This window comes from Tupaia chinensis, unplaced genomic scaffold (genome assembly GCF_000334495.1).
Source record: "Tupaia chinensis unplaced genomic scaffold, TupChi_1.0 Scaffold141724_1, whole genome shotgun sequence".
In the NCBI taxonomy this organism is placed as follows: domain Eukaryota; kingdom Metazoa; phylum Chordata; class Mammalia; order Scandentia; family Tupaiidae; genus Tupaia; species Tupaia belangeri.
The window spans coordinates 298,866-324,003 of record NW_006201581.1 but is presented as its reverse complement, the minus strand read 5'-3'; the positions used below and the strand labels follow the sequence as shown (position 1 = coordinate 324,003).

At 38.1% G+C, this 25,138-nt stretch overlaps 1 protein-coding gene across 1 annotated transcript in view; it reads right to left on the bottom strand.

Annotated features, from left to right (window-relative positions):
• Nucleotides 1-25,138, bottom strand: part of LTN1 (listerin E3 ubiquitin protein ligase 1) — an 87,460-nt gene that overhangs the window by 14,301 nt on the left and 48,021 nt on the right. The window contains exons 21-27 of the mRNA XM_006163268.3: nucleotides 18,072-18,214; nucleotides 16,276-16,411; nucleotides 15,170-15,314; nucleotides 13,463-13,676; nucleotides 12,776-13,013; nucleotides 12,382-12,456; nucleotides 2,485-2,671 (exon numbers count right to left, since the gene is read on the bottom strand). Of these exons, the coding sequence (XP_006163330.2) occupies nucleotides 2,485-2,671; nucleotides 12,382-12,456; nucleotides 12,776-13,013; nucleotides 13,463-13,676; nucleotides 15,170-15,314; nucleotides 16,276-16,411; nucleotides 18,072-18,214 (1,138 nt within the window). The remainder of the gene's footprint in view (nucleotides 1-2,484; nucleotides 2,672-12,381; nucleotides 12,457-12,775; nucleotides 13,014-13,462; nucleotides 13,677-15,169; nucleotides 15,315-16,275; nucleotides 16,412-18,071; nucleotides 18,215-25,138) is intronic.

Below are 25,138 nucleotides of genomic sequence, written 5' to 3'. Positions count from 1 at the left end.
ACTATGCTAATTGAAATAAACTAGACAAACAACCACATGTGTGAAATGTCCAGAACAGGCAAATCCATGAAGACAGAACACAGATTAAAGGAGGCAGGAACTTTGAAGTTTCAGGGGAAATAGGAAGTGACTGTTAACAAGCAAGGGCTTAACTTCAGGAAGTTGAATATGTTCTGAAAGTATATAGTGGTGATTACCGCACAGCTGTGTGACTATACTAAAACACCAAACTGTACACTTTAAATGGGTCAGCTTTATGGTATATAAAATATCTATAAAGCTATGCAAAATAGAAACCGGCAGGTGGTTTAGTGGTTAAAGGTGCTGAATTCCCGCATGACTGACTGGTTCAAGTCCTTGACCTGGTGGCTTGCTTTCTCACTTTCTCCCTTTCTCTCTCACTCTGTCCCTCTCTGGTCAAATTAAAATAGATAAGTTAATGGATAAATAAAGTTAAATAATTCTTTAAAAAAAGAGCTAATGCAGAACACACATTCATACATATATAGCTTTGTTTACAGTTCACTGTGAATTGGTAAGAGGTTCTTTAAGAAGAAAGTCAAAATAACTCATGATTTAGGACTGAAGTATTTAAAAAAAATTATGTTTATTTCAAATCTAATTGATCTAATAAGTACTATTTATTCATTATTCCATAGCTCAGTTTGAGTTTCTGATATACAATTCTCTGCACATCTATCCTCATCCCAACTTAGTGAAAAAGATGGTGCAGGGGCATTTTCTTAATTTTTATATATAAAATTACATGAACAAATTCTTACACAGAAGGTCTATTACACAAGCCTCGATCTACTACAATAGTTTATAGAGCAACAGTATTTAAAAAAATGTTTTTAGGTTTTTCCCTTAGGGCATATGTGCTCACAGAAGAGAGACAGAGAGAAAAGAGAAAGTTAGAAATCACCCCCCTGCAGGGGGTGGTCAGACCACAGTCCCTCCTCTAGTCTCCTCTCAGGATTTTGGGCATGCATGCACATGCTCCCAGTGTGATTTTTAAGCTGCAAGGCCTGGCACTTGAACCATGGTTGGTTATGTGGGGGTCCAGTGGCTTAACCACCATACCACCTGAAAGCCCCATAGAGCAACAATAGTTTAAGAAAAAAAGTTATAAAAGCCCAACAAGGATCTTGAAATATTCTTGAAATACATCATGAGCAAATAAAACTAGTTTAAGTCACAAATACAAATGACAGACCTGAAGAGAAATAAAACTAATCTATTCAACAATTAGACCAATACTGCCTCTGTGATCTGATTTTACCCTCAGACAGATGAATGCAAAGACGCACAGACTGATATATTTTCATCAACATGTGGGTATAGGCACCAACTTAAATTATGACTTATAAATTTTGAATAGTTACATTGGAAATGAATGCCATGAATAGTTAATGACACTTAGGAAGTTATAAACTAAGTATTTTTGTATTAACCTGTCAAGGGATATACGAGGGTCATGAAAATGTTCATGGAAAATGCTTATTATGAAAGAACTGTATGCATGGATTTCAAAAGTTCTTTGCATCAAAATAACTCAAACCCTAATTGCATTTTCCACTAACTTTTTGAAGGCCACTCATATTTTTTTAGTCTAGTTCAAATATGATTGTGATTTTTACTTCTTAAGAGAAGTAAAAACTTGAGTAGAGTTTATAGTTACTTGCAGGACAATGAGGTCTGTGGTCTTTCTTCTTAAACATGAGACAACAGAGACATCTAGTGGCTTCTAGAGTAATTAGGGCAAAACAATTATAATGGGATATTTTTACCATAGGTAATGTTTCATAGCTCTTACTCTGAACATTGTTTTTCAAATAAGGCAAATTTACAATGATGTATTACCTGAAATTTCCACAACAGAGTCAAAAGTTGATACTTTTTTTCCCCACAAAATATTCCTTTAAAATTATTAGTATGGTACCTATAAAATTAAATTATATAAACATTGTTTCCTGTGATAAAAAAAAAAACTTGGTGACTACATTTCTTCCTTTATGTAATTGCCAGAGGGCACAGGTTCATGACAGAAAAGAGAGTAGGAAAGCACTCCCCAATGGGGCATGGAAACACCCCAATTGATTCTTCATTTCTCCAACCTGGAGGGATTTTAGGCATACATGTACATGTGCCTGGTTTTTTTTAAGTCTCCAGGGACAGGAGTCGAAGCATGGATAACCATGTGAGATCTGGCTCCCTTAATTACTGGTTTACAGGTCTAGCCCGATGACTACATTTCATTAGAAAATAATTGACCCAGGCACATTTCAAAGATGAACTACTTCTGCAAGAACTATGTGCTTAGAGAAGGGGTCAAGAAGTAGGAACAGGAGAAAATTTAATAGCAGAATACCTAAAGTTAGCCAGATAAGAGTAGTTGACTTATTTGAAAAAAGGGGAAAGGTGTTTAGAACAGAAACTAAAACACATTAGGACAGAACTTGTCAAAAGTGGCCACTTACTTACCTGAGATGAAGCAGCTTTGAAAAAAGTAAGTATTAATTTCCAAGTAAGGAGATATCCCAAAACATAACAGAAGTCTTCACTCAGTGGCTTAATAGTAACTATCTGTCCAACAGGAATACATCCCAAAACATTTTCTAGTAAGTCTTCTTGAGTACTAAGAAGAGACATCAGCACTGCTGGCGGTGACCTAAAAAAATAATGATTAATCACTGCAATCTTCTTCAAGACTCGTCCCTTGATAAACTGATAGCATTTTAGAAAAATCTTTTTTACTTTTCAAAAAATTCCCCTCCACAGATTCAATGTTAACTTTTAATTTCATGTAATGACAATGACAGAATCTGAAAGACATACTGTAAAGGTATGAACCTTGTAAGTCAGCACTTTTAGGGGCCAGCAGGTGGCATATTGGTCAAGGCACTAGACTTCCACATGAATGATATTGGTTCAAGTCCCAGATACGGCAGCTTGAAAATCATGTCAGACAAGTGTGCATACAGGCCTAAAATCCCAGGAGAGGAATGGAGAAAGGATTGCAGCATGGGTATCCTCTCTTGGGGATCATTTCTCACTTTCTCTCTCACTGTCAATCTCTGTCTCTCTCTGGTGAGCACACGTGTTCTATGGCAAAAACCTGGAAAAAAAAAGTTAGTACTTTTAGAAAATATCTATTCCAGGGACCAGCAGTTAGCGTAATGGCTATGTCGCTGAACTCCCATGAAGCCAACTGTGGTTCAAGTCCTGGACCTGGTGTCTTAAACTCACGCCGGGCGCGTGTGTGTGTGTGCCCAAGATCCTGAGAGAATGGAGGAGAAGGGATTGCGATGTGGCCATCCCCCCTGGGGGGTGATTTCTCACTTTCTGTCTCTGTCTGGCAAGTACATGCGCCTGATAGCAAAAACCCCTAAAAAAGAAAGAAAGAAAGAAAGAAAGAAAGAAAGAAAGAAAGAAAGAAAGAAAGAAAGAAAGAATCTATTCCAACTCGTATTATAGATGAAAATATCATACACTCAGAGAGGTCAAATGAATAATTAACCTAAAATCTCTTAGCTAATCAGTGGTGGAACCATCAGGGCTTACAAATCCTACCAAGCCCATGGCCATCCTATAATGGACAAAGAGTAAATTAAAACTTAAAACTTTGTCACTTTGTCCTAGCTTCTATTTTACTGCATACTGTCTATTTACTTAGCATATTACATAAAGAGATGTCATTTCATCACTGTTAACCAGAATGATAAACACAGGAAATAACAGTGCTTTTTTTTTTCTTACCATAGGACTTTACTGCTTTTCAAAAAATAAATTTAACATTCATACTAATTAATGACAATGTAAGTTAATTTTCTTCTTTATTTAACTATTATATTCATTATAACTTTCAGGTGAACTTAGGAGATTCTCAAAAGAATGAAATACTGGAGCCAAGTTAAAGTACTGGACTTCCATGTGGCAGCTGCAGTTCAAGTCCTGGACCTGGAGGCTTGAAATTCATGCCTGGCATGTGTGCATACATGCCCAAAATTCCAGGATGAGAGTGGAGGAGAAAGGATTGTGGCATAACTGTTCTCCCTGGAGGATGATTTCTCACTTTCAGTCTGACGAGTGCACATGCCCTATCAAAAAGGTGAAATACTTAATTGAAATTCTTTCAAATTTTCTTCTCTGTGATACTCTGCTTGGTACTTTTATTACCTCCACATTCTTTCTTCCCTGTGGCTTCCTTCTCCCAGCCTATAAACACAGCTCTTCATCATGGTTCTATTTTTAGGTCTTGACCCTCAACACCTCCATCTCGGGTACCACCAAGCTCTCTTTATTCCATGGTCACTAGATTTTACAAATGCCAGCTCTGAAATCTCTCCACTTACCACACTGTCCCCATGAACTTTTTGGTTTTTATCTTTTTTTTAAGAGGTATTTTTATTGTTGTTGTTTTGTTTGCTATAGGGTGTATGCACTTGCCAGAGAGACAGAATAGAAAGCAAGAAATCACCTGCTACAGGGGATGGCCACGCCACAATCCCTTCTCCTTCATTCTCCTTTAAGGATTTTGAGCATGCACGCATATGCACCTCACTTGAGTTTTCAGTTGCCAGGTCTGGGACTCAAACCGCAGTCGGCTACATGTAAATCCAGCAATGTAACCGTTACATTCTCTGATAGTTCCAGTTGTTTTGTTTTTAAATTTGCTAGACGGCGTGTGAACTTCATGGAGAGGGAGAGAGGGAAAGTGAGAAAGCACCCTTACAGAGAATGGTCACGCCATAATTCCTTCTCCTCTATTTCTCCTTTCACGATTTTTGGACAGACATGTCCACATGGCTGGCTGTTTTTTCAAGCCACTGGGTCTGGGACTCTAACCATGCAGTCAGACATGTGGGATCTACCCACCTAAACCACCATGCCACGGGCTAGCCCCTTCTTTCTACACTTCATGGTTCTACTATTGCCAGAATCAGCTGGTAGAACACCCTCTCCTGCCAAATAATATACCAATTTCTAAACAAGAAGTCACTGTTAGGCAATTCATGAACCTACCACTTTAACTGCCCTCCTAAGTTCACCTGCTACTATATCCTGCCCAGTCTTTGCACATTGGTTCATTTTCTTTTCTTTTCCTCATTCAATAAATGAGCATTACTCATTAGTCTGCTATAAGCCAGAAACCATTCTGAGTGTTGTGGACATAGGAACAACAGACAGAAAAGCCTTGCCTTCACTGAGCTTACCTTCCAGTGAATGAAAATACTGACCTACCCACACACACACACACATACACACACGTTGAGTAACAAATACTCAACATTGAGCACATCCTTAATATTCACAATTCAGTGTACATGGTGTTTCCTTAACTTATATATTATCTTCTTTGACCTACTAAAATAAATACTATTTAATTTTTTTTTTGAAAGAAAAAAGTAGTTTATTAAGCAAAAGCTTAAGTACAGTCATGATAGGTAGGAGTAGGCCCAAGCAGAAAAAGAGAGAGAGAGAGACATTCAAAGGCCCCGGCTGTTGCATTCTGTGAGGTTAAAAATTTTTTAATCTAGATTGTGTCAGTTGATCACTGTCTGGGCCCACGGATTGTTCTTATCTCATTGGCTCTATCAAATGTGGTTGGGCCCACTGATTTATTTCACTTTGCACATCAAATGCGTTTTTTTTTTTTTTTTGGAGAGATTTTTGCTACAGGGCGCGTGCACTCGCCAGACAGACAGACAGACAGAGAGAGACATAGAGACAGAAAGCGAGAAATTATCCCCCAGGGGGGATGGTCACGCCACAATCCCTTCTCCTCCATTCTCCTCTCAGGATCTTGGGCATGCACGCACAGGCACCTGGCGTGAGTTTTAAGCCACCGGGTCCAGGACGCAAACCATAGTCGACTACGTGGCAGTTCAGCGACATAGCCATTACGCTAACTGCTGGTTCCCTCAAATGCAGTTTAATCAGTTAGACATCTCCACTAATCTCCTGCTTACATTGCCTTGGAAAAGAAATTTCCTGCCCCGGTTGAGGTTTCCATCTAACAAATCTTATCTATTTTTTTTTAAAGAGAGAGCTACCGGGACCAGGAGTTAGCGTAATGGCTATGTCGCTGGACTCCCATGTAGTCGACTGCGGTTTGCGTCCCAGACCTAGCGGCTTAAACTCATGCCAGGCATGTGTGCATGCGTGCCCAAGATCCCAAGAGGAGAATGGAGGAGAAGGGATTGCGGCATGGCCATACCCCCTGGGGGGTGACTTCTCACTTTCTGTCTCTCTGTCTCTCTGTATTTCTGGCAAGCGCACGCGCCCTACAGCAAAAATCTCTCAAAAAAAAAAAAAAAAAAAAAGAGAGAGAGAGAGAGAGAGAGAGCACTACCTTTTTCTTAAAATAAAAAGATTTTACTTAACTTTATTTATTTAAGTCTGACCAGAGAGGGACAGAGAGAGAGAAAGAGAGAGAGAAAGAAAGTGAGAACGTGAACTACCAGGTCCGGGACTCGAATCGTGGTTAGCCACGTGAGACTCTAGTGCCTTTGACCATCATGTCACCTGCTGGCCTCATAGCTACACTTACCTTCAAGATTCAGTTTGTTTTCTTTTCTTTTCCTTTTTTTTTAAAATACAGGTTCAAGTAATGCTATGTCATGGGAATATCAGAACTCCACTTCTAACCCTATGCCTTCAGTAGCTTTGTCAAATTATTCAACTTAGTTCTGAATTAATAAGAATGGAATCTTGATATTTACTTTACAGTTCATCCAATTGTAAGTGCCTAGGCCACTTGCCATGGCACATTTATTTCAAATTTACATCAGCTGGTGAGATTACAGGCCCTGAAGACCAAGTTCAATCTAGAGACCAGGGCCCCTAGAAGAAAATCCAAGTGCATTCTTGCTCCTCATTCTGTTTGTAAAACATCTCAGATAATAACCTCTGGAAGTAGTGTACTTCCTCAAAATTCTACATATCAAGACTTGATGGGAACCAGCAGTTAGCGTAATGGCTATGTTGCTGGACTCCCATGTAGTCCAGCAGTTTGCGTCCCGGACCCAGTGGCTTAAAACTCACGCCGGGTGCGTGTGCATGCATGCGTGCCCAAGATCCCGAGAGGAGAATAGAGGAGAAGGGATTGCGGTGTGACCATTGTCCCTGGGGTGTGATTTCTCGGTTTCTGTCTCTATGTCTCTGTCTGTCTGGTGGGCGCACACACCCTATAGCAAAAACCTCTCCAAAAAAAATAAAAAGACTTGATTGCTTGATTGAAGAGTTTAGATTTTGTTTTAAAAGTCTTTATTCATTATCAGGAAAGGACAATTTCAATGTCAACTTGTCACCTAATCATAAATTTGAACTTAACAGTTCAAATTTAACTTAACTTACTACCTAGACACTGTGCATACTGACAACACAAAATAAAATAATTTCCCTTCATTATCCAAGGTTGGCCAGTTGAAAGAATAAACAGAACCCCTTTGCAATAGCCAACACTGCTACTTAGCCTAAGTGTAAATAACATAGCAAAACAGGAGCCTAATCAGCCCAAGAGTATTGTTATTCGATAGCTCAGCAAGTACTAACACATTACAACAGTTACAGGCACCAAATTAAAAAGAAAAAACAACAACAACAAAAAACTGGTTCCATTAGCATTAAGTAACTTACACCAATCTCAGCAGCTAACATGGAACCACAGAAACTAACTACACTTAATATAAAATTCGAAGTTGGAGCAAGTCCTCTAAAACAAATACACATTGACCTTTCAACACACTGAATGTGCTAAAATGACATGACTTAGTCACTTAGATCAACATTTATACACCTAAGACTCAAGAATACCCTGTGCACTGTTCCTTCCTATGTCTGAATATGGAAATCTTGACTACTCAGCTCATGCATTAACTGCATTATAAATGAGATCGTTATGATTTTTTCTGATTCACACCACACAACTCTACAGCTTAATAACAATACACAAAACATTTTGTTCAGTCTGCTGGTGTCTGTAACAGAGCAATAGAATGCAACTAGATTATTCTATTACAAGCTCAAGTTTTAATGTAATACTTATCTACCAAAATCCTTGCAAATGGGGGCAGCAGGTGGTGTTGCACTGGACTCCTACATGGTAAACCACGGGAGTGCTGGACCCAGCGGCTTAAAACTCAAGCAGGCATGTGTGCATGTGTGCTCAAAGACCTGAGAGAATAATGGAGGAGAAGGGATTGTGGCACGGCCATTTCCCATAAGGGATGATTTCTCATTTTCTGTCTCTCTCTGTCTCTTCAGTGAGCACACATGCCTTATAGCAAAAATCTCTCAAAAAAAAGGTCCTTGCAATTATTTTCAATGCTCTTACATCATTAGCTCCTACCACACAGCTTTATAGTACTCTTTTCTTGTATCTGAAGATTTTCACCAATACAATTAAATGCATGGTGTTATGATTAGACAAAACTTTTTCTAACAGATTTACTCTGAAAACAAAGTTCATAAATGGCTTACCAGAGAAGGAAGAAAGCAAAACATATTACTACTATGTTTTGTGTTGTCATAATAAAAAAAACGCATTTTTCTTAAAAATATAACCCAGAAAATTACATGGTCTACTAGAAAGCTTCTGCCAATCACAATACTATGATCCACTGCATTTTTTATAGAAAAATAAGTCATGACTCTTCTGATGACCCAATAGTTTCATGACAAAGTCTCCAGATATCCAGAAGAGAAAGAACATCATTCCCGGAGACATAGAATACATCCACAAATATGGGTAACAGCTATACTATAGACATTACAGCTGGCTATTTATAAAGGACTGCAATTTCTCCCTATGGACCAATACTCCCTACAAAATAAACTGTGCCTTAATTATTGCTTATTTAAGATTACATTTTTTAGGGACCACCAGATAGCATAATGTTACATCGCTGAACTCCCACAGAGCTGATAGTTTAAGTCCCAGACCCGCACCTTAAAAACACACTGGGCACAAATACGTGAGTGCTCAAACCCTGAGAGGAGAATGGAGAAAGAATTCTGGCATGGCCATCCCCCTTTGAGAGGGATTTCTCACTTTCTGTCTGAGGAGTGCATGCATCCTATAGCAAAAATTTCTCTCTAAAACAAACAAAAAAGATTACATTTTTTAATATAGCTATGTAGAAACATAGAAAATCAGTCACATTAAGAAGCACTTATTTGAGGTTTAACATGAAATTATACAAATAAAATTTGTATGAACACAGAGCCACATTTAGTTATAATATCAGATAGCAAAGGATAAAGGTCCAATTTGATATGTCTCTATCTGTTCTTTTTCTTAGCACTTGTCATGTACTAGTCTATGGCCTTCTATTATAGAGCTGTATTATCTATATTAGATTATAAGCTCCTTGGGACCAGCAGCTGGCGCCATGGCTATGTCTCTGGACTTCCATGTAGTTGACCACGGTTTGAGTCCTGGACCTGATGGCTTAAACTCACGCCGGGTGCGTGTGCATGTGTGCCCAAGAAGAGATCCTAAGAGAAAAATGGACTGCAGCATGGCCATCCTCCCTTGGGGGGTGATTTTTTGCTTTCTGTCTCTCTGTCTCTCTTTTTCTGGCAGACACACATGCCCTATAGCAAAAACCTCTCCAAACAACAACAAAAAAAAAGATTATAAGCTTCTTAAGAAAAAGAACATCTCTCTTTTTCTGGCAGACACACATGCCCTATAGCAAAAACCTCTCCAAACAACAACAAAAAAAAAGATTATAAGCTTCTTAAGAAAAAGAACATGGGGCCAGCAGATGACATAGCAGCTATGTCACTGGACTCCCACATAACCAATCATGGTTAGACTGCCAGATCTGGTGGTTTTGAAATCATGCCAGGTGAGTGTGCGTGCATGCCCAAGATCCCAGGAAGAGAATGGAGGAGAAGGGATTGTGGCTTGGTCATTAAGGGAAAACAAAGATATGTCTTTGTCATCTGGGGAAAACAAAGATATGTCTGAGACCTCCTTTCAAGATGCAATGCTGAAGTCCATGTGTGAAATATTAACATATATCTCACTTTCCCCTCATGCTCTTACATCATTAGCTCCTACCACACAGCTTTATAGTACTCTTTTCTTGTATCTGAAGATTTTCACCAATACAATTAAATGCATGGTGTTATGATTAGACAAAACTTTTTCTAACAGATTTACTCTGAAAACAAAGTTCATAAATGGCTTACCAGAGAAGGAAGAAAGCAAAACATATTACTACTATGTTTTGTGTTGTCATAATAAAAAAAACGCATTTTTCTTAAAAATATAACCCAGAAAATTACATGGTCTACTAGAAAGCTTCTGCCAATCACAATACTATGATCCACTGCATTTTTTATAGAAAAATAAGTCATGACTCTTCTGATGACCCAATAGTTTCATGACAAAGTCTCCAGATATCCAGAAGAGAAAGAACATCATTCCCGGAGACATAGAATACATCCACAAATATGGGTAACAGCTATACTATAGACATTACAGCTGGCTATTTATAAAGGACTGCAATTTCTCCCTATGGACCAATACTCCCTACAAAATAAACTGTGCCTTAATTATTGCTTATTTAAGATTACATTTTTTAGGGACCACCAGATAGCATAATGTTACATCGCTGAACTCCCACAGAGCTGATAGTTTAAGTCCCAGACCCGCACCTTAAAAACACACTGGGCACAAATACGTGAGTGCTCAAACCCTGAGAGGAGAATGGAGAAAGAATTCTGGCATGGCCATCCCCCTTTGAGAGGGATTTCTCACTTTCTGTCTGAGGAGTGCATGCATCCTATAGCAAAAATTTCTCTCTAAAACAAACAAAAAAGATTACATTTTTTAATATAGCTATGTAGAAACATAGAAAATCAGTCACATTAAGAAGCACTTATTTGAGGTTTAACATGAAATTATACAAATAAAATTTGTATGAACACAGAGCCACATTTAGTTATAATATCAGATAGCAAAGGATAAAGGTCCAATTTGATATGTCTCTATCTGTTCTTTTTCTTAGCACTTGTCATGTACTAGTCTATGGCCTTCTATTATAGAGCTGTATTATCTATATTAGATTATAAGCTCCTTGGGACCAGCAGCTGGCGCCATGGCTATGTCTCTGGACTTCCATGTAGTTGACCACGGTTTGAGTCCTGGACCTGATGGCTTAAACTCACGCCGGGTGCGTGTGCATGTGTGCCCAAGAAGAGATCCTAAGAGAAAAATGGACTGCAGCATGGCCATCCTCCCTTGGGGGGTGATTTTTTGCTTTCTGTCTCTCTGTCTCTCTTTTTCTGGCAGACACACATGCCCTATAGCAAAAACCTCTCCAAACAACAACAAAAAAAAAGATTATAAGCTTCTTAAGAAAAAGAACATGGGGCCAGCAGATGACATAGCAGCTATGTCACTGGACTCCCACATAACCAATCATGGTTAGACTGCCAGATCTGGTGGTTTTGAAATCATGCCAGGTGAGTGTGCGTGCATGCCCAAGATCCCAGGAAGAGAATGGAGGAGAAGGGATTGTGGCTTGGTCATTAAGGGAAAACAAAGATATGTCTTTGTCATCTGGGGAAAACAAAGATATGTCTGAGACCTCCTTTCAAGATGCAATGCTGAAGTCCATGTGTGAAATATTAACATATATCTCACTTTCCCCTCACTTTTCCTTTCACTGTCTTTCTCTCTCTCTCTGGTGAGCACATGTGCCCTACAGCAAAAATTTTTAAAATAATAATAATATGTTTATAAACACTGTATTTTCCCCATAGCATTTAATTAATACTATGCAGAAATTGGGTGCTCAATAGATTTTTAAATGATCACCTTTTTTACAGTTTCCATGTAGGCAAAGAAAGTGAGAGACACAGAAAAAAAGCTCCCCAATGGGACATGATCACGCTGCAATTCTTTTTTCAGTCTTTCTCTACTCCATCAAGATTTGGGGCATGCACACATATGTACCTGGCATGAACTGAAAATGTGATCTAGGAAAAATTAGGAAGAGAAACAATCTCTTGAGTGACTCTAGATTTCATTTATGCCTCACAGATAACTTTATAGAATGAATATATACTCTAAAATTTGTAACATGTTATGTTAGTCTTTTTTTCCCCCAGAGAATTATTTAATTTCATTTATCATTACTAGTTTTTAATTTACTACAGGGCACATGCACCCATCAGAGAGACAGAGAGCAAGAGAGACAGAGAAGGAAAGTGAGGTTCAGAATTCAAAACAGGATCAGCCCTGTGGGAGTTCAGAGCCTTAACCACCATACCACCTGCTGGCCCCGCTTTAGTCTTCTAATGACATTGTAAGTAAGGAGGATTATGAGAATTTAGTAACACAATTGATAAAAAAGAACTTACAAGGCTGGTTCTTCTTCTTCATCTCCATATGACTTTAGATTATCCTGATCATATTGTGGTAATTCAGGCATCAATCTGTAAATTACAACACTATTTTAAAATATTCTACATTAAATTATCCACTATTAAATCATCTTTAAGAGCAGGAGTCACAGTTATTTTGTGATGAATATATATATTTTTGAAATAACAAACTATGGCCAAGACTATCTCACTATAAATTGTGTATGAAGGAAAATGATCTGAAAGATCGACCAACTTGGAGTCCTTATTACTAAAATACCTACTAAGGTATTCTTTTTTCCTTACTTTGACTTTATAGATTAAAAGTAAAAACTAAGTAAATTTTTTTCTTAGACCACTATACCATTAATTCAATTGGATAAGTTCTTACTTGTATAACATATGATAAACAGCAATTTGCACAGGCCTAGCTCTGAAGAGGAGTAATGGGGCCAGCGTATTTAACAAGGTCTGAAGATGTTGTGGCAAGTTTGTTTTTTGGCCAGCAACCAATCTTGCAGGAAGTTTGTGACCCAATAGCTGATCCTTTGAGATATATGTTAATGTTTCACACATGGGCTTCAGCATTGCATTCTGAAAGGAGGTCTCAGACATATCTTTGTTTTCCCCTGATGACAAAAAGGAAAGAAATACGCACATCCCCAAAGAAAGTTAGTAATGTACCCTGAATGATTCAAAGTCAAATATTATTTAAGAAAATGAAATTTTAAAATGACATAAACATTAGAGTAGTCCTAATAGAAACATGAATTTCAGTTATCATTTCTTTAAATTACTTTTTATCTTATGTTCAGAAATAAAGCAAATCTTTAATTCATGTTATATGAATTAGTATTGCTTTGATTTGCACTGGTCACCGTATACCTAGCACTTTTTCAGTTCTTATCTATAAAGTAGAAGAGTATAATGATGCTTCTGAAAAGCCAAGCTTCCTCTTCTGGCTCATTTACTATTCAGTGTTGTTTGATTTAAGCATCTTAAGTATTTGTTTTGAGCTTTTCAACAAGTCATAGTCAATGAATCTCATTATTATTCGCCTTTTCGCCTTTTCACTTGCCTGTAACAGTCACCAAAAGAGGTAAAAGCAAACTGTGGATGCCTTGGGAAAAAAATTCTTTCCATTCACTGATTAGATTTACAGGAAGATTGTCAATGGTATTCAGAGCTGCAGAATCGAAAAAGGCACTGAGATCACAGGCCAAGTCACAGCTGACACAGGCAAACAGTTGTACGAGTGGAACAGAATACAGTGCCTGATTCTCATTTGTTGTCTGAAGAAAAGTAAAAAATGAAATAGGTAAGCAGGTTTCTACAGAAACATAACAAAAACACACAATTTTAAAAAGCTTCTTTCACTTCTTTGAGTATCAAAGCAAAAAGCTGTTGAAATATATTAATATATTTTACTTCAAAATAACTTTTTTCTTTTTTTCTTTTTTTTTTTTTTTTTTAGAGAGAGAGATTATTGCTACAGGGCATGTGCGATCACTGGAGAGTCAGAGAGAAAGAAAAAGCAAGAAATCATCCCCAGGGGAGATGGCACGCTGCAATCTCTTCTCCTCGATTCTCCTCTTGGGATGTTGGGTAGCACACACACACACACACCAGCTTGAGTTTTAAGCCACTAGGTCCAGGACTTGTGAGTCCAGCAACAGAACCATTACATCATCTGCTGGTCCCTCAAAATTAAATACTACAAATCAGAATTATCTGAAATGCCCTTTTGTATTTCCAGACTAAGGAAGAAAATAATGGGACCATTTATCAACAGAAATACATTAAATGTACATTTTTAATTTTCTCAGTGCCCTGCAAGCTGTACATTATTAAGTTATTTAAATAAGAAAACTAAGGCTCAACTAGTTTCAGTATAACATCGTAAGTTGCACAGTTAATAGCAGGCAAAGCAGAGATTCAGACCAATTCAACCCTAGCTGACTTCCTGCCTCGGAGTCTACAGGATTACATTATCTCTGGGTTGCTTTGGGTCACTTAAAGGTACATTAATTCAGGGGCCAGCAGGTGGCATCACGGTCAAGGTGCTGGACTCCCATATGGCCAACCATGGTGTGAGTTCTAGACCTGGTGGCTTGCTTTCTTACTTTCCCTTTCTCTCTCTCTGTTCAAATAAAAAATAATAATAAATAAAATGAAAATTATTCTTTTTTAAAAGACTTACTTATTTACTTAATTTCATTTGTTATTATTATTTTTTAAATTGACCAGACAGAGACAGAGAGCAAGAGAGAAAGGGAAAGCAGGAAAGCAAGCCACCAGGTCCTGGACTCCGACCACAATCAGCCATGTAGGAGTCCAGCATTCTTATCCACCACACTACCTGCCAGCCCTGAAAAAAATCCTTTAAAAAATACATTTATTCCCTCAGAATCTGCTTATCTTTAATTAATTCCTCTGACAATACTGACACAGTATGTTTAGAAATAATTTAATTACAATAAAAAAAAAGACCAAACAACATATCATGGAAAGCTAAAACCTGAAAGGAGTATGCTACAAAAATAATACTGAAATGAGCTAATAGTGAGAACATTTTAACAGCAGATTTTGTCACTAAAAGATGCTGACTATAATTCAATGTCTATCATTTTACTGTTCTAATAGTAGCTGGTGAGTAGAACACCTATAAACTGTTTTAAGCGTTTGCTAAGGAAATAACTGTTCACTATTTACTTAAATACATTGTTCTAATATACAGGTACGCACAAAGACCCAACAGCAGTGATGCCATGTCAGGGTAACTTACCTCCAACCAAGCCAACATGGAGCACATGAGGAAGTCCCATTCACTCTCTGCCAAAGGAGATGAGCAGTGTTTCAGAAATAAGGAGAGGAAACGGATTATTTCTATATTTACACCCAGTACTTCTGGACTTGCTTCTGACAGATTACTGTGATAAAGATAAAAACAAAAGAACAAAAAGCCAAAAAGCATTAAAGAATTATATTGACATTCAACTAGAAAATACTCCATTTTAAATCATACACACTTAGGATTTACTTAAATGTCTACCTCCTCCTAGTTGAAAGAATTGTGACTCAGGACCAGCACTTAGTCTAAGGGCTATGTCACTGGACTCCCACGTAGCTGACCGCAGCTCGCATCCCAGACCCGGTGGCTTAAAACTCACGCTGGGCATGTGTGCGTGCGTGCCCAAGATCCCGAGAGGAGAATGGAGGAGAAGGGATTGCAGCGTGGCCATCCCCCCTGGGGGGTGATTTCTCGCTTTCTGCTCTGTCTGTCTGGCGAGCACACGCACCCTATAGGTTTTGTGGGGCGGCACCCCCCCCCCTAAAGAGGGAAAAAAAAAAAAAAAAAAAAAAAAGAAGCCTCTCCACAAAAAATAAATAAATAAATAATAATTGTGACTATAAAATACAAAGGGACTTCAAAATGTTGGCAGAAAAATGGAATCAAGGTACAAGTTTATCTTGGTGCAAAGAAGTTGTGAAATATATCCATAGCTTGTTTTTTGTTTGTTTGTTTAAAGAAGGATTTCAGCACAGGGCATTATATTTACCGGAGAGACAGAGAAAGACAGAGACAGAAAGCAAGAAACCACCCCCAAGTGGGGATGGCCACACCACACAAACCCTTCTCCTCCAGTCTCCCCTTGAGATTCTAGGCATGCACACACACACGAACCCTGTGTGAGTTTCAAGCCACCAGGTCTGGGACTTGAACCACAGTTGGCCATGTGGGAGTCCAGCAACATGACCACTATGCCATCTGCTGGTCCCCATCCATAGCCTTTTCATAGTATTTATTTCCATGAACTATTTAAGACTCCTCATATATAATCTGGGTTTGCATTGTGTAAAGGAGAAAAACAGTATGAAGTTATCACCTACCAACTGAAAAGAAAAATATCTTCATGTTCTTTCTTCCAGGACATTATAATTTTTAATATACCATGTAACAGCTCGCCATCATCTATGCTTTTGGTCTGCAGACAAGAATTGAAAATCGCAAGATGTCCAAAACCTCCTGAAGCAAAATTCAATATAAAAATGTTAAGAACTGTATTGCTACTATAAAAAGAAAGTCTACTTTTAGTTCAAACTCTTACTTAAGAAGTACCAGGTTAAGACCCTTCTGCAAAGGGCTTATAATTTCATCAGTCATCAGTTTAGCCCATGAGCTTCACATGGCAGAGATTTGGTCTCCACATCCAGCCTCCAGCATAGATAGGAGAGGGGACAAGAAGTGAGTAACACTGCATTAAGCTAAACTAAGGTACTCTTTGTTTTGGTTTCTTTCTTTCTCTCTATTTTTTTTTTTTAAGAGGTTTTTGTCTTAGGGTGCTCTCCAGGGAGAAAGCAAGACAGACAGATACAGTGAGAGGGAAAGTAGTTAAGAAATCACTCCCCAGGGAGGATGGTCACACTGCAATCCCTTCTTCTCCATTCTTCTCCTGGGCTCTTGAGCACGCATGTACACATGCCCAGCATGATTTTCAAGCCACCAGGTCTGGGACTTGAGCCATGCGGGAGCCCAGCAACGTAACTGCTACACCATCTGGCAACCCCCGTTTTGGTTTCTTAGGTACAGGACATAGTGGGCATGCTCACCTCTCATATAAAACTAAAACATGCCAGCTCTAGACTACAAAGTTAAATAAGGATGGAAAATAGACCATACTATTATATAATTGAAAAATTCACTCAGTAACAATCTGCTGAACTAGCTGTTGCCACTGTGGTTAAGGTGGCTGGATTCCACATGGCTGACTGCACTGTTCAAGTCCCAGATCCGGTGGCTTAAGAAACACCAAGCGTGTATGCATGCATGCCCAAAATCCTGAGAAAGAAGGGACTGTGGCATGATCATCCTTCCTGGGGGCATATTCTCACTTTCTCTCTCTCTGGTGAGCACGTACACCCTGTGGCAAATTAAAAAAGCAAAGAAACAAATAAAACAATCTGCTATATCTGGTAAGCTTTTATGCAGGTCATGGCTCTTTAGAATCCCAAGCATTTCTCAAAACTCATCTTTCGGTACATCTTAGTATCTTCTGTCCCCAACCTTCTACCTTAAATGCCAGCCAGTTCAAACCACTGGCACCCTTGGAAGTTTCTGTGTACCTGGAATGCCTTTCGCCAACTATGTCCATATGGAAAACTATTCTTCAACTGCCAGTTAAAATATTTCTCTTTGTAAACTCACCTTTGACATTCTCAAAGCAGAATAGAAACTCCTTCCTTTCTGCTACTTCCAAACAGTACACCTTTTGGTTACATCAATTATTACGTGTTGTAACTTTTCATTGCAGTAGGAACTGCCATACAGCAGTGCTCATAAGTGTTTTTTAAATTAATAAAAAGATAAAGTATACAGTGTTGAAAATTTTTGAATACAACAAAAGTTATTCCTTCATTTGTCTTTATATGATCAACCACTGACTAGAGAAAAGCAGCATAGCTTAAATAAGCTACAGATGAAAGAGTAACGATTAGAAGGTATTTGTGGGTGTAAGTTTTCTCTTAAGGCTACCGCAAAATATACTGCAAAATGTTAATAGCCACTCTCCAGTAACATTCATTCGTATAAACTAGGAACAAATCAGCTGTAATTCAATTTATCTTGACTAGATTTGTTTTTACATATTAAGAAATACTTCTTTCATCGCAAGCAATAAGGAACTAACCATCAGTACTGCAAAGATCTTCCTTTGTCCAGCCCAAAAGAGCAGGTATACACTGAGCACTGAATTCTTTCTTTTCTTCTTTTGACAGAAACGGACACAGACTTTGAATAGTATGTAAATTACCTTCTGTTAGTGGGAAAAAACTGTTTAAAGAAAAAATACAAATTATATTTATTCTACAATATGTAGGTACTCCATAAAATCCCCCATACTCAGACTATTAAAGATGATTAATTCCACCATATACAAAATTGTATAGAAAAAATTTAGCTATAAAAAGAGATTGACAATTGTTAATTATGGATGATAAAAGTGTAGATAATTATTCTGCTGCTTTTCCCTTTTTTTGGATATTTGTAATTTCTGAAATGAGCATATAATGGGTTGTTAGAAAAGTCATGACTATTTTTTTCATGTTTTTCTATGAAAAAATGTGTCACAACTTTTCAGATAATCCACTATAACTCCCCTGCTCCATGTAATGACTTTTAAAAATTACACTAGTGAGGCCAACAGGTGGCATGGTGGCTGAGGTACTGGATTCACATGTGGCTGACCACAGTTCAAGCCCCATATCTGGCGGCTTGCTTCCTCACTCTCCCTCTCTTTCTGTCTTTTTCCAGCTAAAGTGAAGGATAATAATAAATAAAAGTAAATAATTATTTTTTTAAAATTACCCTAGTATACAGGATTATGCTTTAAGAGTCAACTGATTCAATTTAATTTCAATGTCTTACATCTTGCTTACTTCAAATTACTTTCCAAAAAAGTAATAAATTCACATTTTCACCAAAATGTATTAGTGTAACTGTTTCATAATTTTTTAAAGAATCATTTTATTTTTTTTTCTTTCCTTCCTTTCTTTCTTCCTTTTTTTTGGAGAGGTTTTTTTGCTATAGGGTGCATGCGCTCTCCAGAAAGACAGAAACAGAGAGACAGAAAGTGAGAAATCACGTCCCGGGGAGATGGCCATGCTGCAATCCCTTCTCCTCCATTCTCCTGTCAGGATCTTGGGCACGTACACACACGTGCCCAGCATGAGTTTAAGCCACCAGGTCCAGGACATGAACCGCGGTTGACTACATGGAAGTCAAGCTACAAAGCCATTATGCCAAGTGCTGGTCCCCCTTTCCTTCTTCCAATTTGACCAGCAAGGGACAGAGTGAGAGACAGAAAGAAAGAGAGAGAAGGGGAAAGTGGGAAAGCAAGATGCCAGGTCTGGGACTCAAACAGCGGTCAGCCATGTGGGAGTCCAACGCCCTTAAACACCATGCTGCCTGCCAGCCTCAGTGTGACTGTTTTGTTGTACACTTCAGTCTTTTTAATTTCTGGTAATATGGTCAATAAATTTGCTGCTTTTAATGTGTACTTCTGCCACTGAGTAAGGCAATTTCTTCCTTTTTTTTCTTTCTTAACCTCCTCTCTTCCTCTCCTCTCCTTCCCCCCTTCCCTTTACTTTCTTCCTTTTTTCTTTCTTTCTTTCTTTTCATTTGCTATTATTATAATACTTTTATAGACCTTTAATTGGCTTCTAGCTTTTATCTGGGCTTTTTTTGTATAATATAAAAAGGTGACCAATTTTCCCATCATCATTTATTACTGATTTACTTCTGACATGAAACACCACTTGCATCAAAAACTAAGTTCACAAATATGTGTACATTGGTGTCTGGACTCTAAATATCAAGTCATTGATATGTCTAGTCTCCAATTTCACAATCTAATTACTGTACTAGTACATCCTATATTTGGAAGAAGTTCCTTTCACTTTTTTGTTCAAAAATTCCCTAGTTGTTCTTGAACACAGTTTCCTTCAAATATGTCTTTTGTTTAGAACAAAATTTGTATTAAGTTTTTCAAAAATTATTTTTTTCTTGAAAGAAGACTTTTTCTATACAGCACATGTGCTTGCCAGACAGAGACAGAGGACAGAAAGCGAGAAATCACCTCTCCAGACAGATGGAGGACAGAAAGCGAGCAATTGCTTCTCCTCCATTCTCCTCTCAGGATCTTGGGCATGCCCGCTCACATGCCCGGCCTGAGTTTTAAGCGGCTGGGTCCGGGACGCTAACCGCAGTCCACTATAAGGGAGTCCAGCGATGCAATCAGTATGTCATCTGTTGATCTCTTTTCAAACTTAATTTCTAAAATTTTACTTAAGATTGTATTAAAATTACATTGATACAAACATGTTTATCAATTGTATTCCCACCTTTTTTGTCATCTTTATTAAAGTTGAGTAAGTATAAAACTTTTGTTAAATGTATGGTGCTGGCAGGTGGCGTGGTAGTTAAAGGTGCTGGATCCCCACATAGCCAACTGCTGTCGCGTTTTGGACCTGGCAGCTGACTTTCTCATTTTCTCTTTCTCACTTTCTGTCCTTCTCTTTTCAAACTGAAATAAACAAATGAATAAAATTAAATGAAATTTTTTTTAAAAAAATGAACTTTTGTTAAAAGTATTTCCAGGTATTTACAGTTTTGTTGTTACTGTGAATAGACTCTCTTTTCCCATACCATGATTTTAATGGCTATAACTGGCAAATAAAAAAGTTATTGGTTCTTGTATGTTAAATATTGATCTCATTAGTAGTGAAAATGCCAGTATCAAAAAGTTACGTATTTTATTATTTTCTTTAAATAATATTTTTCTTTTATGATTATTCATTTTTAAAATTAATTAATAAATTTATACTCATTCCCTGAGGATTGTCACAGCATACAAAATGTGATTTCCCATCCAGAATATACAGCATAGTGGCTCCAACCCTCCTCCCACACTATCTCAGGTGTCTACAGTTATTTTCCATTCCTTCCCCCACACACACATTTTATTGATTCACAAAATTTCTTAAATAATCTAACTACTTTGAATAGCAAGTTCAGCTAGCATATACATATCTGTGAATACATGTCTGACTTTAGGTGTGAAACTCTGAGCAGAATGAATATACTATAAAGTAGCACCTAGTTGAAACTATATACCTTACTACGGAAATTGTATTTATAGTTTTAAGAAAAGCAGTTCTAGCTTTAATAAATCAAAGAAATGCTAAAGAACCTTGCTTAAAACTTAAAGCCAGAAGGTTAAGATTCTGTTCAAATAGTAGGTACATGAACCTATCAGCAGCTCAAGACATGACAAAAATTCGTAAAACCGGAAAACAAATCCTAGAAGAAAATCAGCAACGATTTAGTCAAAAGTCATAAAATTCTATTTCACCAGTTGAGTCTCATGTACTCTCTTTTGTTGTGGTCCAAGCTTCCTGATTAAACTCTGGGATATAATATTCAACTTCAGACTTGTCCCTACGATTAAGTTGACCATTTTCTTAATTTTTGAACTCTTATTTCTGTGTGTCTGTATTTAATTTTCTTGGTATAGCACTCCCTTGGGAACTTCTTGGAGAGTTGGTCTAGTGCTGGTAAATTCTTTCAGGTTTTGTTTATCTGAGAATGTTCTTGTCTTGTCTTCCCATATGAAGGATAATCTTGCCGGATACAGTATTCTTGGCTGAAATTGCTTTTCCCTTAACACCCTGAATATATTTTCTCATTCTTTCCTTGCTTGCATTGCTTCCAATGAGAGGTCCACTGTTAGCGTGATGAGATATCCTTTGTAGGTAACTTGACATTCCTCCCTTGTCAATATTAGTATGTTGTCTTTGTCTGTGGTTTTGCTCAATCTGGCTATATGTCTTAGAGAAGATATTCTTGGGTTGATTCTATTTGGAGTCCTTTGTGTTTCTTGGGACTGGATCTTTGAATGCCTTTCTAGGTTTGGAAAATTTCTTGCAAGATTTCATGGGATAGATTATCAATGCCCTATGAGTCTCTTTGCCTTCTGGCATACCAATTATCCAGATGTTTGTACGGATGTTCGATGCTATCTAGTATTTCTCGTATATTATTCTCATTTTTGGGGTCATTTTCTCAGTCTTTGAGGTGAATTTTTCTAGGCCAACAATTCTATCTTCTACATCTGAGATTTGATTCTCTGTATGATCTAGTCTGCTTTTAATACTTTCAAGAGAGATTTTGACTTCTTGTATTTAGCCTTCATCTCTAACAGGTCCATTTGATTCTTTTATATACTGTGTATTTCCGCTTTTAGATCTTGCAAGAATTTCCTCAACTCCAGGAACTGGTCAGCTCTTTTCTCCTGTCTCTTCTCTAGTTCATTGTCTCTCTTCTCTTCCATCTCTGATAGCTTTGTCACTATGAATATTCTAAATTCTTTTTTTTTTTTTGAGAGATTTTCGCTATAGGGCATGTGCGCTCGCCAGACAGACAGAGAGAGACATAGAGACAGAAAGTGAGAAATCATCCACCAGGGGGGATGGTCACGCCGCAATCCCTTCTCCTCCATTCTCCTCTCGGGATCTTGGGCACGCACGCACACGCGCCCAGTGTGAGTTTTAAGCCACCGGGTCCGGGACACAAACCGCGGTCGACTACATGGGAGTCCAGCGACATAGCCATTACGCTAACTGCTGGTTCCCAATATTCTAAATTCTTTATATGGTATTTCCATAAGTTTCATTGTACTGTCTGGGAATAAAGAGGAGTTATACTTTTCCCTTGGAAGAGAGGTATTTTCTTGCTTTCCCATTATTTCTTGTAGCCTTGCAGTGATTTCTAGTCATCTGATGGATGGTGCATTTCTTCCTAATTCTTGAAGTTCAATCTGAGCATTCAGAAGCGTGCAGGAGGAAGTGATCTGCTATCTCTCTTCCATTCCATTTTCGCTTTGTACTTCAGATTCAGTGGGAATAGAGAAATATTCTGACCTTAAACATATTCAGATGTTTGGATCTTGTTCATTTGGACCTGTCTAAACACTTAGTGAGAAGAGGCTGAGAAGCCAACGAATAAAGATAAAGAAAAAAGGAAAAGAATTAGAGAAGAGGAAAGAAGAAAATATAAAATTTAAAAAAAAGAAAGAAAAAAAGGTGATAAAAAAAACTATAGATTTTAGTTGGCATAATGGCTATGTCGCTGGACTCCCATGTAGTCAACTGGTTTGAGTCCCGGACCCAGTGGCTTAAACTCAAGCCAGGCGTGTGTGCATACGTGCCCAAGATCCCAAGAGGAGAATAGAGGAAATGGGATTGTGGCGTGGCCATCCTCCTGGGGGGTGATTTCTCACTTTCTGTCTTTCTAGCTCTCTCTGTCTTTCTGGCAAGCACATGTGCCCTATAGCAAAAGCCTCTCCCCCCAAAAAAGGCAAAAAATGAAAACCACATGGTATTTCACAGCTCAAGTTTGGTATCCATCTCATGATGGGCCTGGGCTGGGTTTGTGTCTTTCCTAAATGGAATGAGGAAAGGCACCAATTACCACAATAAAGGAGAGGCTTGAGAGCCCAGAGAATACTTTATTTAAAAAAACAAATTTTTTTTTAATTGAAAGACAGGGAGAGACAGAGAGAAATGAAGAAAAGGAGACAGAGGTAACCCTACCCACTAGAAATAAATCTAGAGAGAGAAGTCTCAGCAGAAAAATCTTTATTTTTAGTCAAGGAAACCAATATTTCACAGCTCAAGTTCAGAATTTATCTTAGCGAGATTATTCATTTATATCCTCCATGAGAGACAGAGACAGACTCAGACAGAGAGAAAGAGAGACAAGGAGGGTGGGAGAGAGGCAGGCACATTCAATGATCCACCCCAGCCCCAGCTAGTCAGGATCTTGAAAATGTACATGCATGTCTACTATGTACTGAGAGACCTCAGGAACCTATGCCCTTTCCCTGTGGCCTCAGCATCATGGAGCGGTGTATTACTGCTGCACTGTGAAGCTGGCCTATATAACATTGTTGAATGGCATCGTCACAGAGATGGAGAATGGATTAGTGGCTGCCATGGATGTGGAGAGTGGGAAAAAGGGAGGTGGTTGAGGCTATAGGAGGGTAACACAGTGATCCTTATGATGAAACCATTCTGTATACCTTGCTTTCCTTTGGTGATTGGCATATGTGTTAGCTATGTAGAATACACTGACACTCATGTACTATGTCTCTGTATTTCTCTCTCTCTCACTCACACACACACACACACATGTGCATTTGTACCTTGAGAATGAATTAATATCATTTTCTTAGTTATGATATTATAGCAGTTATGCAAAATGGTACCACTAAAAAGAGCTAGATACAGGATGTGTGCATTGTCCATTATATTAGGTCATGTGCCTTAACCACTATACCACCTTTTGCACCTATTACTATTATTTCTTACAATAATATAGATAATTAAAGTCTATATGTGAATCTGCATGTGATCTACAGTTACCTCAAAATAAAAAGTTATCAAAAATTTTTAAATAAGATTTAAAATACCAAATTTTGGAGTCAACAGATGGCATTGTAGTTAAGGCAGCTGAACTCCCACGTGGCTGGAGTTCTGGACCTAGTGGCTTCAAAATCATGCCAGGAGCGTGTGCATATATGCCCAAAATCCCAAGAGGGGAATGCAGGAGAAGAGACCATGGTGTAGCTATCTCTTCTTGGGGGGTGATTTTTTATTTTACCTCTTTCTGTCTCTCTCCAGCAAGTGCAGGCACCACATGGCAAAAACTAAAACAAGAACCAAAAGAAAAAAACCATAAAAACAAATTATAGACAAGAATTCTAGCATGATGTAGCCAGTGGGTGGCACAGTGGTGCTGGACTCCCACATGGATGCTCACAATTTGAGTCCTAGTCCTAGCAGGTTCTTTTCTCTCTCTCTCTCTCTCTGTTTCTCTCTCTGGCTCCCTCTGATGAGTACATGTGCACTTTAGCAAGTTAAAAAAATATTAATAATAAAAAAAAAATCATTATTTTAAAAAAGAGAATTCTACCATGCTAGAATATACACTTATATTCATGTCATTTCAGAATCTTTCCTGGTAGATTAGTCAACTCAGAATGCTTCTTTATAGATCTCAGCTAAGTATCAATTAAAATGCTGAGCTTTGCTAGCACGTGTATCCAACAGTCTACTTCTTGTCTTAAAAGCACATTTATTCAATTCCTAGCACATACTTCAATAGGATGATCTTTATTTAAGAGAATAGTATCTAACT